The sequence below is a fragment of the Macrotis lagotis genome, chromosome X, assembly GCF_037893015.1.
Source record: "Macrotis lagotis isolate mMagLag1 chromosome X, bilby.v1.9.chrom.fasta, whole genome shotgun sequence".
Taxonomy (NCBI): Eukaryota; Metazoa; Chordata; class Mammalia; order Peramelemorphia; family Peramelidae; genus Macrotis; species Macrotis lagotis.
In genome coordinates this window covers 571,285,971-571,301,399 of record NC_133666.1, presented here as the reverse complement: position 1 = coordinate 571,301,399, position 15,429 = coordinate 571,285,971, and the positions used below count along the sequence as shown (strand labels likewise).

The following is a 15,429-nucleotide window of genomic DNA, read 5'->3' as shown; positions in this document are numbered from 1 at the left end:
AGGCCATAATCTCTCAGCTATCTGGTTGATTCATGGAACCACTGATCCATCCTATTCTGTGTCAAGCAAGTTATTAGTCAGGATTGGTCCCAATCTGGGATCAGCTACTGAGCTTCTAGTGACTATTCTGGAATCAGGGGAAGGGGAAGACAAAGGAAAGCATATACACATCAACTAGCTGTCAGGCACTTTACAAATATTATCTTATTTGATCTTCACAACATCTATGGAAAATAGGTGCTATTATTATTATCCTTTTTATAGTTGAGAAAACTGAGTCAAACATAAAATAAGAGACATGTCCAGGGCCAAACAGGCTATATTTGAGGACAGCTTTGAATTCATTTGATTTGTCATCAGTGACTAGAGTTCTCTCCAGATGATTGACTGACACATACTCTGCTGGTAGTATACACAGATAAACTATGAAATGATGCTAAAGCACAGTAAGGTTGAAAGAGAAGATTTCTCCTCTTCCTTATGGCAAGAAAAAATGGAGGTGGCCTATGCTTGCCCAGGCCAGTTTGAAACAAGTTCTTAGACTGTCCAATTCCTCACTCCTCCTTTTATGTTTCCTTTTTGAGAATTAGTTAGCAACTAACAATCTTTTCTTTAAATTTTATTTTTACAAATCAAATATCCCTTTCTCCCTCTCTTTTTCCCTCCAATTAAATAACAAAAGCAATAAAATAAAGTTCAATACAAAAATGTGTGTCACATTACTGCATTGGCCATGTCCAAAAGCATATGTCTTATTCTGCATTTTTAGCTTATCAAACTTGATTGGAAGAAAGTAGCATATTCTATCTTTAGTCCTCTGGCATTGTGGCATATCATTGCATTAATCAAAGTTCCAAAATATTTCAAAGACCAACCAATAGTCATGATAAATTGGATTAATGGACATTTCTAGCCATGCAGGTTAACTCAGGGATAAGATCCAAGACCCAAAAATTCTCCTCCACCCAGTACCCACTTAAGTATAATCCAGAAGATCTGATCCCAAAGTGATCAGGTTCTCTTTGGCTTGTTATCACACAAATTACAAATTCCAGGATAAAAATATTGGAAATTTTCTACAACAAATTTTGTATATAATCCATGTCTAGTATTCCCAAATTCAGTATACATATCAGTATTGTACAATATATGACTTTCATCATGTTGGAGAATGGTTGAACAAATTGTGGTATGTAATTAAGATGGATTGCTATTCTACTTTAAGAAATGATCAGCAAGATACTCTCAGTAAGACCTGGAAAGACTCACATCTGCAGATGTAATGAGAATTATAGGATGACCACCTGGGAATGACTTAGCTTTTCTTAGTGCTGTGCTCTGATCTGTTCTGTTCATATAACTATCCATCCTCAGAGAAAAGACACTATTCATCCTCAGAGAGATAACTGATGGATATATCAATACAAATTGAAGCATACTTTTTTTTTACTTTATTTTTCCTGAGGTTTCTTTTTTTGTGTTCACTTTCATATCCTATTATGGGGGAAAATCATAATATATGATCTTTATCATCCAACATACAATACATAAGAGGAAAAACAGACTAAACAAAGAGAGCCCCATTGCTGTCATATTCTGTCCTCAGAACATAAAAATGTTATATTAGACTCCTAAACAGATATTTTTACATCCATCATAGCCCTTCACTGTCTAAGCAATTCATCATAGTTTTTATGGATATTTATCAAGGTCTAGATCTTCTACCTTTTTAATGTTCAGCATCAGCATGATGATCCTGCTAGTGGTCTTCTCCTTTTGAGAAGTAACTTATTAAGGAAGTCTCTTTGGGTGTCTGGTTTCTGACTCTAGAATTCAAAAAGTCTTATTCAATATCATCTTCAAATCAGGTTAGCGAGAATCCAAGTCATGACATGGGGAAACTAAAGAACCAAACTTTTTCTACTTCTTTTCTGGAATTTATTTAGACAATCCAGATCTGATACATGGCAGTTTACCTTTCAAGAAACCCCTAATTTCTCCTTTCTATGGAGAATTCAAATAGTTAGAATAGTCCCTTAAATATGTCTCTCAGGGCAAAATTCGTAAGAGTGAACAAGTTTCTATATACCCCAAATTAATTTATCTCCTAAGTGGAATCCAAACCAGGTGTTTTCTGAGACTATAAGAGAATATAAGACCCTAATGAAAAAAGTAGAAGCTATTGGAGAAGGAAGCAAATTAAATTGATTTTTATGGGCTATGAACCACCTTTTCTTCTTTTTTGGTCAATAAAAACAAGACTTTCATATTCTCAACATAATTTTTTATCATGAATGTTTGTACAGGAACTAAGGACCGTATTATTTTCATTTGGTAAAAGGAACAAGATAGCTATGGATTAGCTATAGTCTCAGATTTCCCAGAGAGAATTCAAGATGGGCAAATATGGCTAGAAATATGATTTGGGGAACTATTCCAAAGTTGACTTAAGTCAGTATAAACTTAGAATATAATAATTTTAGAGAATGTGTAAAATTAATGTTATCTATTATATTTTTTTAAAAAAATGAATGTAAATGTTAAGAGAAAAAAGGGTAGTCATGGCTATTAAAATTACCTGCTTGATCATTTCACACATTGAACTTCTTTTTCACCTCTGGGATCCTATGAAGGAATTATTCACATTCTTTCCATTTATTAAATGTCCAATTCTTTTTATTGTTATTTTGGTTCAACTTTGCAGGTTATATTATTTGGAGAGTACAACTAATTTATTTTGCTCTTTGAAATATCATTTTCCCATTTTTTCCTCTTATTTCTTGTAACCACAGAATTAGAGTACTCCTACACTATTCTGATTGATTATAAATTTCAGGACTATTTATTTGTTTTTCTTGCTACATGAAAAATTTTTTCTTTCATATTAAAATTCTGATTATGTCATTTCTTGGTTATGTGAATTTGAAATAACTTCCTCCTTTTCACCCCATCCTCTATACATCCATTGCCAAGGGACTCACTTCAAAATATATTAACTAAATTACCACTATTGGGAATTGCTGTCATCCAGTCATTTTTTAGGTGGATTTGACTTCTCATGACCCCATTTAGAGCTTTCATCATGAAAGATCCTGGAGTAATTTGTTATTTCTTTCTCCATTTAACAGATGAGGAAACTGAGGCAAACAGGTTAAGTGAGTTGCCCAAGGTCATACATCTAGTAAGTGTTTGAGGCCAGACTTTAACTCAGGAAGATGATCTTACTTTCAAGCCTAGTTCTCCATCTACTGTGTCACTTAGTTGCCCTAGTACTGGGAAAAACAGAGGTCATTGATTGTGTTGTATGGGTAGGAGGACAAAATACAAGAAATCATGAACACCTATGAACTAATCCTCACTTATATTCATTTCTTTTAGAAAGTGTTTGCCCTGGGTTCTTTTATTTTTTTATTGACTTTTTATTTGTGAACTTATTACTTGTATCATTGTAATATTGGGATAATTAAGTAGTACAATGGATAGAGAACCAGACTTGGGGTTAGAGAGTCAGAAAGTCTGAGTTCAAATCTGGACACAGATACTTACTAGCTATGTGACTCTGGTTCAGTTTCCTCATCTGTTGAATGAGTTGAAGAAGGAAAAGACAAACCACTCCAGTGTCTTTGCCAAGAAAATCCCAAATGGATTCAGGAAGAATTAGAAATGACAGAAACAACTAAACAATACCAAATTGTGATTTTTGTGGGGAGAGAACTACCTACATATAACCTCCACTCCTATCATCTTCTCACGATTCTCTTCCTGAAAACTTTTTCAAAGTTCCACTAAAGACATTTTCTTACTATTTGTGATGATATAGCAGTGGCTTTAGGTTTACTAAGTCAAATACCAGTAAAAGAAACATGAAAGAACTTTACAAGTTGGTCCAATTTTTTAAACTTGTAATAGACTATATAGGAACAGACTAGGCCAATTCACAAAGACTTCTCATTAGGCTGGCAAGAGAAAAAAAGAATTATTTTGTTTTGTTTCAGTTTCCTGTAGAAATTCTTAAAGATAATCTATTTTGTATATAAAGAGCAATGAAATTACAGATTTTTGGAGCATTGACATATTGTTGGATATGAATGTAATTGTGATTCCATGGTATAAAGTGAAGTTTTTGAGTATGATAAATTTAAAGAATTTTAGAAATTCTCAGGAAATTATAAATATACTATATAATATTATAAAACATTCCCATTAAAAAGGACTAAGGTCAATAAGAACATGGAACTATATATCCTATATTTCTTCAAATATAGGAAATAGCCTGAAAATTGTTATAATAAATAGAAGCATGAGCTGACAAAGATGGCAGAAATAAAAGAAAGCCAAGGGAAAAACTAATAACACAAGAATATCAAACTTGGTGCAGAACAGGAAAATTCAGAACAGTTATAGAAAAGAGATTTGACATACTAAAGCAGAGCTGTTGATTTGAGTAAGGCAGAAGCATGAGCGCTAGAAGGAAATGAAGAGTGAAGATGATAATGTTAGAGTCGATAACAGGAAATCAAAGTAGGTCCTATCTAGTGGAGAGATTGGGAAAAGGAAATTTGGGGGCACTCTGGGAAAATTGATTAGCAGATATCTAGTAGTCTCAGGAGAAGTTAGTGATATGTCAGAAAGATTCTGCCAAAGAGAAGGGCTCTAACAACTGGAGATCAGGAAAAGCTATGTGTGTAAACTCTGAATGATACTAAGGATCCTGAAAGGCAGAAATGGGGGGGGGGGGTTTGGTAGTAAATGGTGCGTTCAAGGCTTGGACAATCTGTGTGCAAGAGAGAGGAGATGGAAGTTTGAAACTGAAAAGCAGTTATCAAGTCAGTGAAGATCATATCTTTATGGTCATTCAGTACTTTCCTAAGAATGTAGTTCATGAATAGAGCACTGACCCTGGAGTCAGAAGGATCTGAGTTCAAATGTGGCCTCAGACACTTAATAATTACCTAGCTATGTGATCTTGGCAAGTCACTTAATCCCATTGGTTTACAAAAACAAACAAAGAAAAAAAAGAATGTAGTTCAATTAGTCCTGTTGACTTGAATTCAATAAAGGTCATGTTTCTATTTCCTAGTATCTTGAGGGCTATTTCTTTTATTTGCTATTCCTGTTCTGTTGTGATAATACTAAAATTATTCTTTGTCAAAAAAGTATAGGATTCAAAATCAATGTAGTTTCTTCCTTCTTTCTCTTTTTTTATTTTGTCACATCCACCCTAAATAGTATTACTTTTTCCTCTTCTTTTACCCTCTATAACTTAATCCCTCTCTCTCTCTCTCTCTCTCTCTCTCTCTCTCTCTCTCTCTCTCTCACACACACACACACACACACACACACAACACAAAAAAGCAACTAACTCCTTGTTCTCCTTAACTTTTCTCATCCACTTTGCCTTAGTGAACCTGACTTTATTCTTCCAAAATTGTACCTCTATTATTATTTCTCTATTGACTGTTCTTCCTTTCCTTAATCCTCCATATCATGCTGGCAGTAAGATATGTTAATAGGGGATAGGAACTAGAAGTATGAACAAGACACAAGTATAATGTTTATTCATTCAGAAAAAGTCAGGGGACCAGGTGATATGAGAGGTCATATGGATCTTCCAGAACGTCTTCAGTACAATTGAGTGTTGGAGAGATTGACTAGTAATTTTAAAATACAAGGAAAAGAACTGATGCTTATACATTCTTGAAAGAAGGCAGAAATGTATGGAGAGCTGAGTTTGCTTGCTGAATCACTGATGTATAAATAATCCTCATATTCAGAATCCCTCACAAGCCATAGTAAAACAACTAAAGCAATTTTTTTTGTGTGCACCATTTGGTCAATGTCTTAGAATTCTTGACAGCTTGGAGTAAGACTAGGGAAGAATTGATGCGAAATTTGAGATGAGGCAATTGTTAATTCCAGAAGCCTGGATGAGGATGGAAGAAAACAATTTCTTTTGGATGTCTATTTGGTAATAGCTTTGTAATTTTCAGATCTACATTTTAATTAGAAAAATATAATTAACATATAAATAAGATGGTATTCTGCGTTTGATTACATTAGGATTTAATTGCCATAGTTCAAAGGCCATGGCAAGGTTACAAAGGAGATTAATGAATGACAAAATCATTTATTAAACACTTAATATGTTCTAAACACTATATTAGAAAACTACAGAAAGCAATGAGAGAATTCCTGCTTTCAGAGATCATATAAATAGGAGGAACAATGTATGAAATAAAGCTGAATTGCAGGGCAGATGAAAAAGCCCAAAATTCCAAAGCATTTATTGGTGGGGTAGACGATAAGTCCTAATGTTCCTCAAGTTATATAAGTAGATCAAATGACATGGTGTCAGTGAATGGCAGGGAATAAGTGGAGAGGTCTGAAGTGACTTGGGTAAAAGGCAAGAATTGATAGTCTTCTGTTTCATGGGGAAATAAAGGAGTTGTTGACTACGATCTTATTAAACCCTGTGAGCAATGAAATAGACTAGCCAGACCAAGTGGGAAGGCCAGGAAGTATCTGTCTCATGATTTTTGAGAAGTAAAAAAGTAAACAAACTCAAAGTGAGATCTTGAAATAATATAGCATTATTTTATTTTAACTAATGTGTATAAAATAATTTTAGTTCTGATTTTTAAGTCAGTTACTAGATAAAGACAGTAATAGCAATTTATCTGTCCATAGTGACCATAGTTAGTGAATCATCTGGGCTGGTTTTGTCTTTCTTTATTTTCCCTAGCATTTAGCACATGGTTGGTCAGAAATACTTATTTGCTTTATAGATTGCTTTAACCAACAATGTACCATCTTACTTTCCAAAATATACTGTGACTGCAATAAAAAAAATATAGAAAAGCCTTCATCCTAGAAAAATTCAATTAAAAACCACCAAATCCACTGTTGTTCTACTTTTTCCGCTGTTGGGTCCATCAATGGGAGATTTGGTTGGTTTTGGTGTTAAAAAGAGAAGCAAACCCCTTTACTGTACAAGAATGACTTCTCTGACTGCAAAGGCTGAGTTTGGGGTTCTTAGGTTGTATCCAATAAAGTATAAGGAAAGATCAAGGTCAAAGTGACTTGACACCTACCTTTTGTAATCCAATTATTGTTTGTTCTTTATGGTATCTTGCTTCAGCTAGGCTGACTTGCATACTCTATTAGTAGAAGTCATTCATTGGTTTTATTGGGGATCAATGCCACTTCACAAGATGAGCTTCTCCAGAGAATTTATTCCCTTGCTGATACCTAGCAGAGGCAAATTTGAAACAAAGAAGGTGATCTAGGGACAGGGGCACTGCCATTCCAAGGACTTTTATTCAGTGTGCTGGACTGAACCCACAAGGGATTGAGAAATCATGATGTTAGTGGTTTAATCTGCCTGATACCTGCAACCTCCTGTCCCACCCTTAGAATGCTTTGATGTATATATATATATATATATATATATATATATATATATATATATATATATATATATATATAATAGCTATGTGAACCTGGACAAGTCACTTTATCTTTCAGTGCTCTAGGCAATTTTCTAGGAATATGAATTGCAGAGAAGCTGCCAATTTTAATTGGTAGGGAGGGTGCCCTACTCTAGAAATTCCCCTCTATCATTCAAATCACAGGTTTAGTTGCTATTTGCTCTATTTTCCAGTCACTATTAGGATTCAAATGAATTTGTATTCCACTGGTGATAAATAGCATATACACAGAAAAGCAAAAGCAAAACATAACAATATAAATGAAAGGTTATTTCCAGGAAGTGTTCTAACAATTAGGAAAAGGAGGTATTCCGGTAAGCATTTCTATAAAACATATGTCCTTAGTTGTACTTTGTAGAGTGCTAGGTACCTCTGTGTAGTAGAGATGAGGAAGGAATGCTTTCCAGTTACGAGAAATGGATAGCTTATTCAAAGATAAGATATTCAAAGTGCCTTTCAACAATGGAATTTCAAGTATAACAAATAGCCAATTTGGCTGAAATAGAGTGTGAAGGTACATAATGAACAATAAAACTGGAAAGGGAGGCCATGAACAGTTCTAAAAGCCAAGTGGTCAACCATTTAGAAGGAAGGCTGTCAGTGTTTCAGTGGACTAGATGACCTTTCAGGTACTCAAGGCAGAGGTTCTACCAAGACCTGGAGAAGTAATTGAGTATAACTTTTAGCTTTTACCTTTCCTTTTTAATCATGTACTATACTTATGAGATACCATTTGCTTCTCCCCAAAATGCCTGCAGAATATTTGTTTTCCCTTTCTGAACTATTCTAGGGCACTTTTGAGAAATAATCTTACAATGAGAAATTGTATTTTATAAATCTTTACCTTCATCTACTATTTTTCTTTAAACAGTTCTACTCTGTACAGAATAGTTTTATTGGTATATAAAATCAAGAAAACTCATTGTTGACAGCATAGTTACATTCCAAGTCACAGAACACTCTCTTCTCTTAAAACAAAAAAGTATAAGATATTAGTTGCAATAAATACATAAAAATTGAGACAAAATTAAAATAATCTACTGGAATTAAAAGTATATCCAATCCTTTCAGCAAGTTGTGGATATTTCTCCTTCATCCCAAGACACAAAGCATTCTTTATATAGTCGTGTATCTACAAGAGGGATGATAGACAGTACAGTTCTTTTTTCCCCCTTCAAAAGAAGGACCTGATATATAGTCAGAAGTTACCCAGGTACAGAATTAGAGAACTTTATCTCTCTGAGAAATAATTATTGGTTCAAGGTACACGTTTAGCCATTTGTGAGCAGATGGAAATGAAAAGTACTGCCTATATTCAAATGAGTATAATCATGAACACTGTCCCTTGTAAGGAGTGATCTGCCTGCCTAAAATTTAGTTTGTCTGGATGTATCTGCCTGCCATGTTGTAGGAGCATGAAGTTTTGTTCTCTGCCTCATTTCTTTTGATCAACTTACATTGCTACTCCAGTAAGTTATCTACTCCATTTAAATTTTATTTGTTATGTGTACTGTGATAGTTTTGTCAGATACAGATAATCTGGGTTTTGTTGCATATGAGTGTTTTCTGTGAAGCAGTGAGCCATGTAACAGAAGAAATGTCAAAATGGAATTTGAGATCAATTGCCTCAGATCATGAATCTTTACAGCAGCCTAATATATATTCTGAATTATCAGCAAAATTTTAAATTATGTTCTGTATAGTTTAATATTTAGATATGTGACCTTGGGCCAGTCAACCCTATTTGCCTCAGTTTTCTCATCTTTAAAAAAATGAGCTAGAGAAAGAAATCTCAAACCACTCTGGTACCTTTGCCAAGAAAACCCCCAAAGGGTACAGGAAGAATGGGACATGACTTTAAAAAAAGTAACAATAATATTCTAATTATTTAAAATCCATATGTGATATAGATGGCAGCTAGTTAATGGAGACTAATTAGAACTTAAATTGATCAGAAAATTCTATCTTTGAAACATTCTATATATATATGGAAACATGCAGCATATAAAGGCAATTGGTGTCATAGTAGAGAAAGTACTGGTCTCACAATTAGGAAGATCTTAGTTCAAATTTAACCTGACACTATAACTGATGTAAATTATTGTTTCCTTCTCTTCCCTTTATAGATGTGGAGTATATCGAGTTTATTAAAGTGCATCACTGGAATTTAACTACAGTTATTTTAGTTTATGTATAGTCAATGTTTTATTCTACCTAATCTTAAAATTGAGTTCATGATCACTTAATAAAAATGAGTTTCCTGTCTGTATAATTTACCTTATAAATGAATGTCTATAATATTCAAATGGTATGTTTTTATACCCCTCCAATAAAAGAAATAAAATATAAAAAATTCTCTGTAGAGCTCATTATTATTATTATTACAAGGTTTATCTTCTAATTTTACACTAGGTGTATTTTTAGTATAAGCACAAAATTTTATAATTCTTTCTTCAAGGATTTTGTGGCACCTCGAGGCTATGCTAGTGAGTAATTACTGCACCACACAAGTTTTTCACTCAATTCAACAATAAAAGTCTGAAGAAGTAGTCCACAATGCAATTTAGATTCATAGTAATTAAACTAATAAAATCCACATAAATTCATCTTGAATTTCAAGCTATTCTAAAACATGGTACTTTGTTTATTTTTAGGGTACTTTATAGCTCCTTTGGGTAATTTTTAGTAATTATTTAGTCATTAACTTATTGTGAGAGCTTCTCTAATTGCTGTGTTATATACGCTCTTATCAATTTGCTTTATAGCTGTGCAGTGTGGTAACCCCGGGACTACTGCCAATGGGAAGGTATTCCGTATAGATGGCACAACATTCTCCAGCTCTGTCATTTATTCCTGTATGGAGGGATACATTCTTTCTGGATCATCTGTGAGACAGTGTACAGCAAATGGAACATGGTCAGGATCCTTGCCCAACTGTACAAGTAAGTTATCATATGTATCACTAATAATGTGGAAAAATATTTTGATCATTTCCTATAACACAATAGTGTATTTATAAAAAGAAGCATATTCACAAATTAAAAGATTTTGAAATGTGGGAAGAATCCTAGTATTAGTGTTTAAATGAATTGTTCCTCATGAAGATGTTTATATTAATACAAAGTCTGGAGAACTGAATCATTTCTTGAAATTATTATGATTCAGTTCAATTTAATTCATTATTTGTTGGGCAACTCCTATGCTAGGTTATATGTGAATCTCAGAATGAATAAGTAAAGCATAGTGCCTGACTTCAATGAGCTTTCAATCTTAGATACCAAATGAAATAACTATGTGTATATTATGTATGTAATAAATTTTGAATAGATACTTTGTTCATTCTTGTTGTGACAGAGAATAAGCTATGCCAAAAAAGGGATACCAAAATAGGACTAAACTAATAAAGAGTTGGGAAAGTGAAATCACATCAACAAGTATTTATTAAATTATTTATTAAGTAGTAAGTGTCAAGCTTTATACTAAGTACTGGGAATACAACGTCAAAAACATTCCTTCCTCTCAAGAAGCTCAGAGTCTAATTGAAAACAATATTCTTTTGTTTTTTGAAGATAACTTTTTAGGATCATCATTCATCTGAAATTCTGAATTGAGGAAAATTAATACTATTATAGCCAATAGTAACAGCTAATTTTTATATTGTGCTTACAGTGTTCTACCCTGGGGATAGGGGCTGATATTTTTTTTTTCATTTTCCAGATGAGGAATCTGAGGCAGAGATTAAGATTTGATCAGCTAAAACAGATTTTCTATCTACTACACCACCTAGCAGCTCACAATTATTAATATATATATATATATATATAATTTACATACATATATATATATTAGTTTACAAAATTCTGCAGAACAAGTAAATACAAAAAATGATTTAAGGACAGAGTACTGACATCTAAGACAACTCAGGGAAAGATGTTCAATATTAGCAGCATGCTTACAACTCTCCATCATGTATATTATGAAAGATGAAAACTTGATCTTCAAGTCTACTAAGACTATTAGAAAAAGAAATTAATGTAATCTAGCATGAATTACTGTTGTCCCTTAGTCATTACTGCTTTCCTTTTAAAGTGCTCATAAACCAACTTAGTAGCATGAATGGAGATCCTAGAATTGGGAAACCTTCAATTAAAATTTGGCCTCCAATACACTAGCTGTGTGACTCTGGGCAAGTCACTTAGTTTGTGTACCTTAGTTTCTTATCTTTAAAATGCAAATAATAATAATAAGTATTTCCTATCAGGGTTATTGTGATAAAATGAAACAATATTTGTAAAGCACTTCAAAAAATTTTAAGTGTCATCAAACACTAATTATTGTTATTGCTAATTTTAAAATATATATTCTTCAATTTTACATTGAAATAAATTCAAATTTACTCACATATTTTTTTAAAAAATCCATGTGACCTCAAAACAGTGTTCTTTTTATGATACTGGCACTTCAGGATCTAGAAAATATAACTTTGGATTAGATGATTTTTTTTTAATATAGGGAGAGCCTTAAAATCAGAAGATGACATTTCAAATTATGCAATATTTTGAATATATGCATTTTCATTCATGTTAAGAGATACAAATCTTGATGATATTTTAAGATACATGAGTAAATTGAATGAATAACTTCCCTAAATTACAGTTTTCTACCAGGTGGTCATTTTGGCAAAGTTAAATGTCTTATGTTCTACTATCCATGAAGCAAAATATTTTATATATTGTCCCAACATTTGGTCATTATCATTTCAGACTGTCTCTTTTGAGTAGCATTAGTTTCTAAATTTCCAGGATCAAATATAATAGATCAAGCATGTAATTTTATTTTGATGAATTCAGTAGGGGCTCTTATGGCCTATTAGCTTATTCAGGATTTTGCAAATATACTTATGTTATATACAAGATTATTTGACAACCCCAGAAAGTAGTATGAAATCTTCAAATTTGGTTTGCTTTTCTGACATGTGAGAAAACGTACTGTGCATTTTAGAGATTCTACTTGCAATTGAATTGTCATGTTGAGGGAATGTGTTTGAACCTAAGAAAAGAAAAACAAAAATAATTGTTTAGAATTCTTTAACTTTTATTAAATAAAAATGCTTCCTAATTTTAAATAATGGAACCAATGTATTATTGATTTTGACAGTTAATAATCTAAGAAAAGAACATTGGATTTCAGTTTTGGCACCAAATGAATCAGAATTTTAAAAGGAAAAACAAAGGCTAGATTTTCTAGCTTTAAATTGCCCGGGATTTTTTTTTATTAATTACTTCTATCAGGTAACTTTGTAATAAGCATCTTGATTTTCTGACTTTTTGGTGTAGACTGAAAAATACAATGTTTCTGACAGGCCAAAATGGCATGTATTTGTCACGAAAGAAATTTCTAATAGTATAGGGGCATTTTCTTCAAATAGGCAGTAATAGTAAAGGAATCAGAAATCATATTAAAATAGAGAAAAAGATAAAATTATTTGTTTTCTATATTATTTTTATTCTTATTATTTAAGAATATTTATCAATCATGTGTGATCCAAGGCCCAAACATCAATTTACTAAGACTCTCATGTCAACCCAGAACTATTACTATTTAATCAATAATCTTTTGCATTCCAAAGTTACCTTCTGAAATAATGATTCTGCTCAAGCTACTATTTTATAGAATAACATTTCAGTTCTACCAAACATATATCTTGTATTCACAATATATTTGTAATATTTGGATTTGACAATAAGGCAGAGTTGTGAAAGGCTGAGACTGATAAAAAGCATCATGTTTCTTTCATGTGTATTCCACACTTTTATATGGGATTCTAGGTGTCTGGCATAATGATAAAATAGAAGTTCTTCCTTTAAAATCAGAGGGCTTGGTTTTCAACCCTAGTTCTTTCACTTGCAGTACAGACTTTTGTCAAGTCACTAACTTCTCTCAGATCTTGAGTCTTCAAATGTAAAATCAATGAATTACACTGAATGAGGGCAAGTTAAATGATATTTTGGATAGAGCCTGGAGTCAGGGAAATCTAGGCTTAGACTTGCTCAGGCAAGTCACTTAATCTTTCTTTGCTTCAGTTCCTTATTTTTAAAATGTAAAATAAGTGTATATATGCATAACCACATGAATATAAATCATCCATGTGTTTAAACACACCACACATGTAGATACAATGTATGTAGGTTTCACATGTGTTCATACATATTATACTTTGACTCTATTTATATCTACATATATGTTGTATTTATTTATATGTTATTTTATTAGATACAATCAAGACATTTTATTATTTTTAATAAATGAATAAAGCAGCTAATCAATGTTATCCTAAGATAGTGAGCTATTTGGAGACATGACTTTCACCTTTCTAATTCATTACTAAGTAACATGGTAATGATGAAGAAAAGTCATGGAAAAGAGAGAGATTTCAAGCACTAGTTTTTTATAAGATGAATTTACTATTGAAGAACTGAAATCAGTAACACTTTGTTTAGTTCTTTGGGGGGGGGAATCTAGTATAGATGTAAAACTCAGTAAAGAAACAAAAAAAAGTTACAGGATGAGACAAACCATTCTAAATCATAGATTTAGGCAGTGTCTACATGGGGTAACTAAATTTAATTGGAATGAAAAGTTTTAATTCAGACTTGTCAAGTTCCTCCATCTGTACAAAGCCATTACAATGCAAATTGGGACTTTGAGCAGCCTACAAATGGCACCAACCACAGTTTACATAAATTGCTTAAGTTTATCTATGTTAATAAAAACATATAGTATTTGTATAATAAAACTTAAAAATGTATAAAAAAATTTGAAGTAATGACCTGCCATCTTGGATCTCAGAGATAACCCTTTCCCTAGTCTAACAATGACAAGTCATATCTAGGTTCACTTTGGGATTGAGTGCTAAAATAGCAGATTTTTTCTTTAAGTGAGAAGGAAGCTGTTGAAATGACCAGAGCTGAACAGTAAGTTTGATCTCCAAGAATAGGACTCAGGTGAAACAAAGAAAGGGTGAGTGGCAAATTATGAAGGATTCAATGATGTTGAATTGCTTGTATTCCTGCATGGGAAGATAATACTGATAACCCATATGAACCATATCAATTAATAGAACAGTTAAAAGGAACATATTTAGACAAGGCACAAGAAAGAGCTAAATATGAAGGTATAATATAATATATTATAAAGATGGAGTCAATTGGTGAAAAAGGAATGTTCCTGGAGAAAGGGAAAGGAGAAGTAGAATAGGCTAAGATATTTCTCATAGAAGAGTCAAGAAAAAAGTTTTGCAATGGAATGGAAGGGGGGGAGGTGAGGGGGAATGAGTGAGCCTTCATTCTTATCAGAAATGGCTCAGAGAGGAAGTAACATGAACACTTAATAGGGTATAGAAATCTTATCCTAGAGGAAAAAGGAGGGGAAGGGGATGGGAGAAAAGGGACAGGAGGAGAGGAGTGGGCTATAGATGATAGAGGAGAGGGTACGTTGTGGGAGAGGTAGTCAAATATAACACGCTTTTTTTTTACAAGGTGGTGGGGTTGGGTGGCCTGCCTGGGCCTACTGAGCTGGGTGGTTGTTGAATATATGGGGTGGGACTTGGACTTGAGTCCTCCTGGCCCCAGAACCAGTGTTCTGTCCTCTGTGCCGCTTGACTACCTCATGATACATTTTTAGGAGGGACAAAGTGAAAGGAGAGAGAGAATAGAGTAAGTGGGAGTGGGGAGGAATATATGGAGGGAAGTACAATTAGCAATAGCAACTGTGGGGGAAAAACATGGCAGCAACTTCTTTGATAGATTTATAATTAAAGAATGCAATCCATTTCAGAGACAAAGTTGTTGGAATCTGAACACCAACTGAAGTATAATTATTTTTCTTTTTCTCTCACTTTACTTTTCATGAGGCTTTTCTATTTGTGTGTGGGAGGATTATG

At 33.0% G+C, this 15,429-nt stretch overlaps 1 protein-coding gene across 1 annotated transcript in view; it reads left to right on the top strand.

The window, feature by feature from the left end:
* Positions 1-15,429, top strand: part of CSMD3 (CUB and Sushi multiple domains 3) — a 639,662-nt gene that overhangs the window by 564,585 nt on the left and 59,648 nt on the right. Inside the window, exon 45 of the mRNA XM_074202120.1 lies at positions 10,253-10,429. Within this exon, the coding sequence (XP_074058221.1) occupies positions 10,253-10,429 (177 nt within the window). The remainder of the gene's footprint in view (positions 1-10,252; positions 10,430-15,429) is intronic.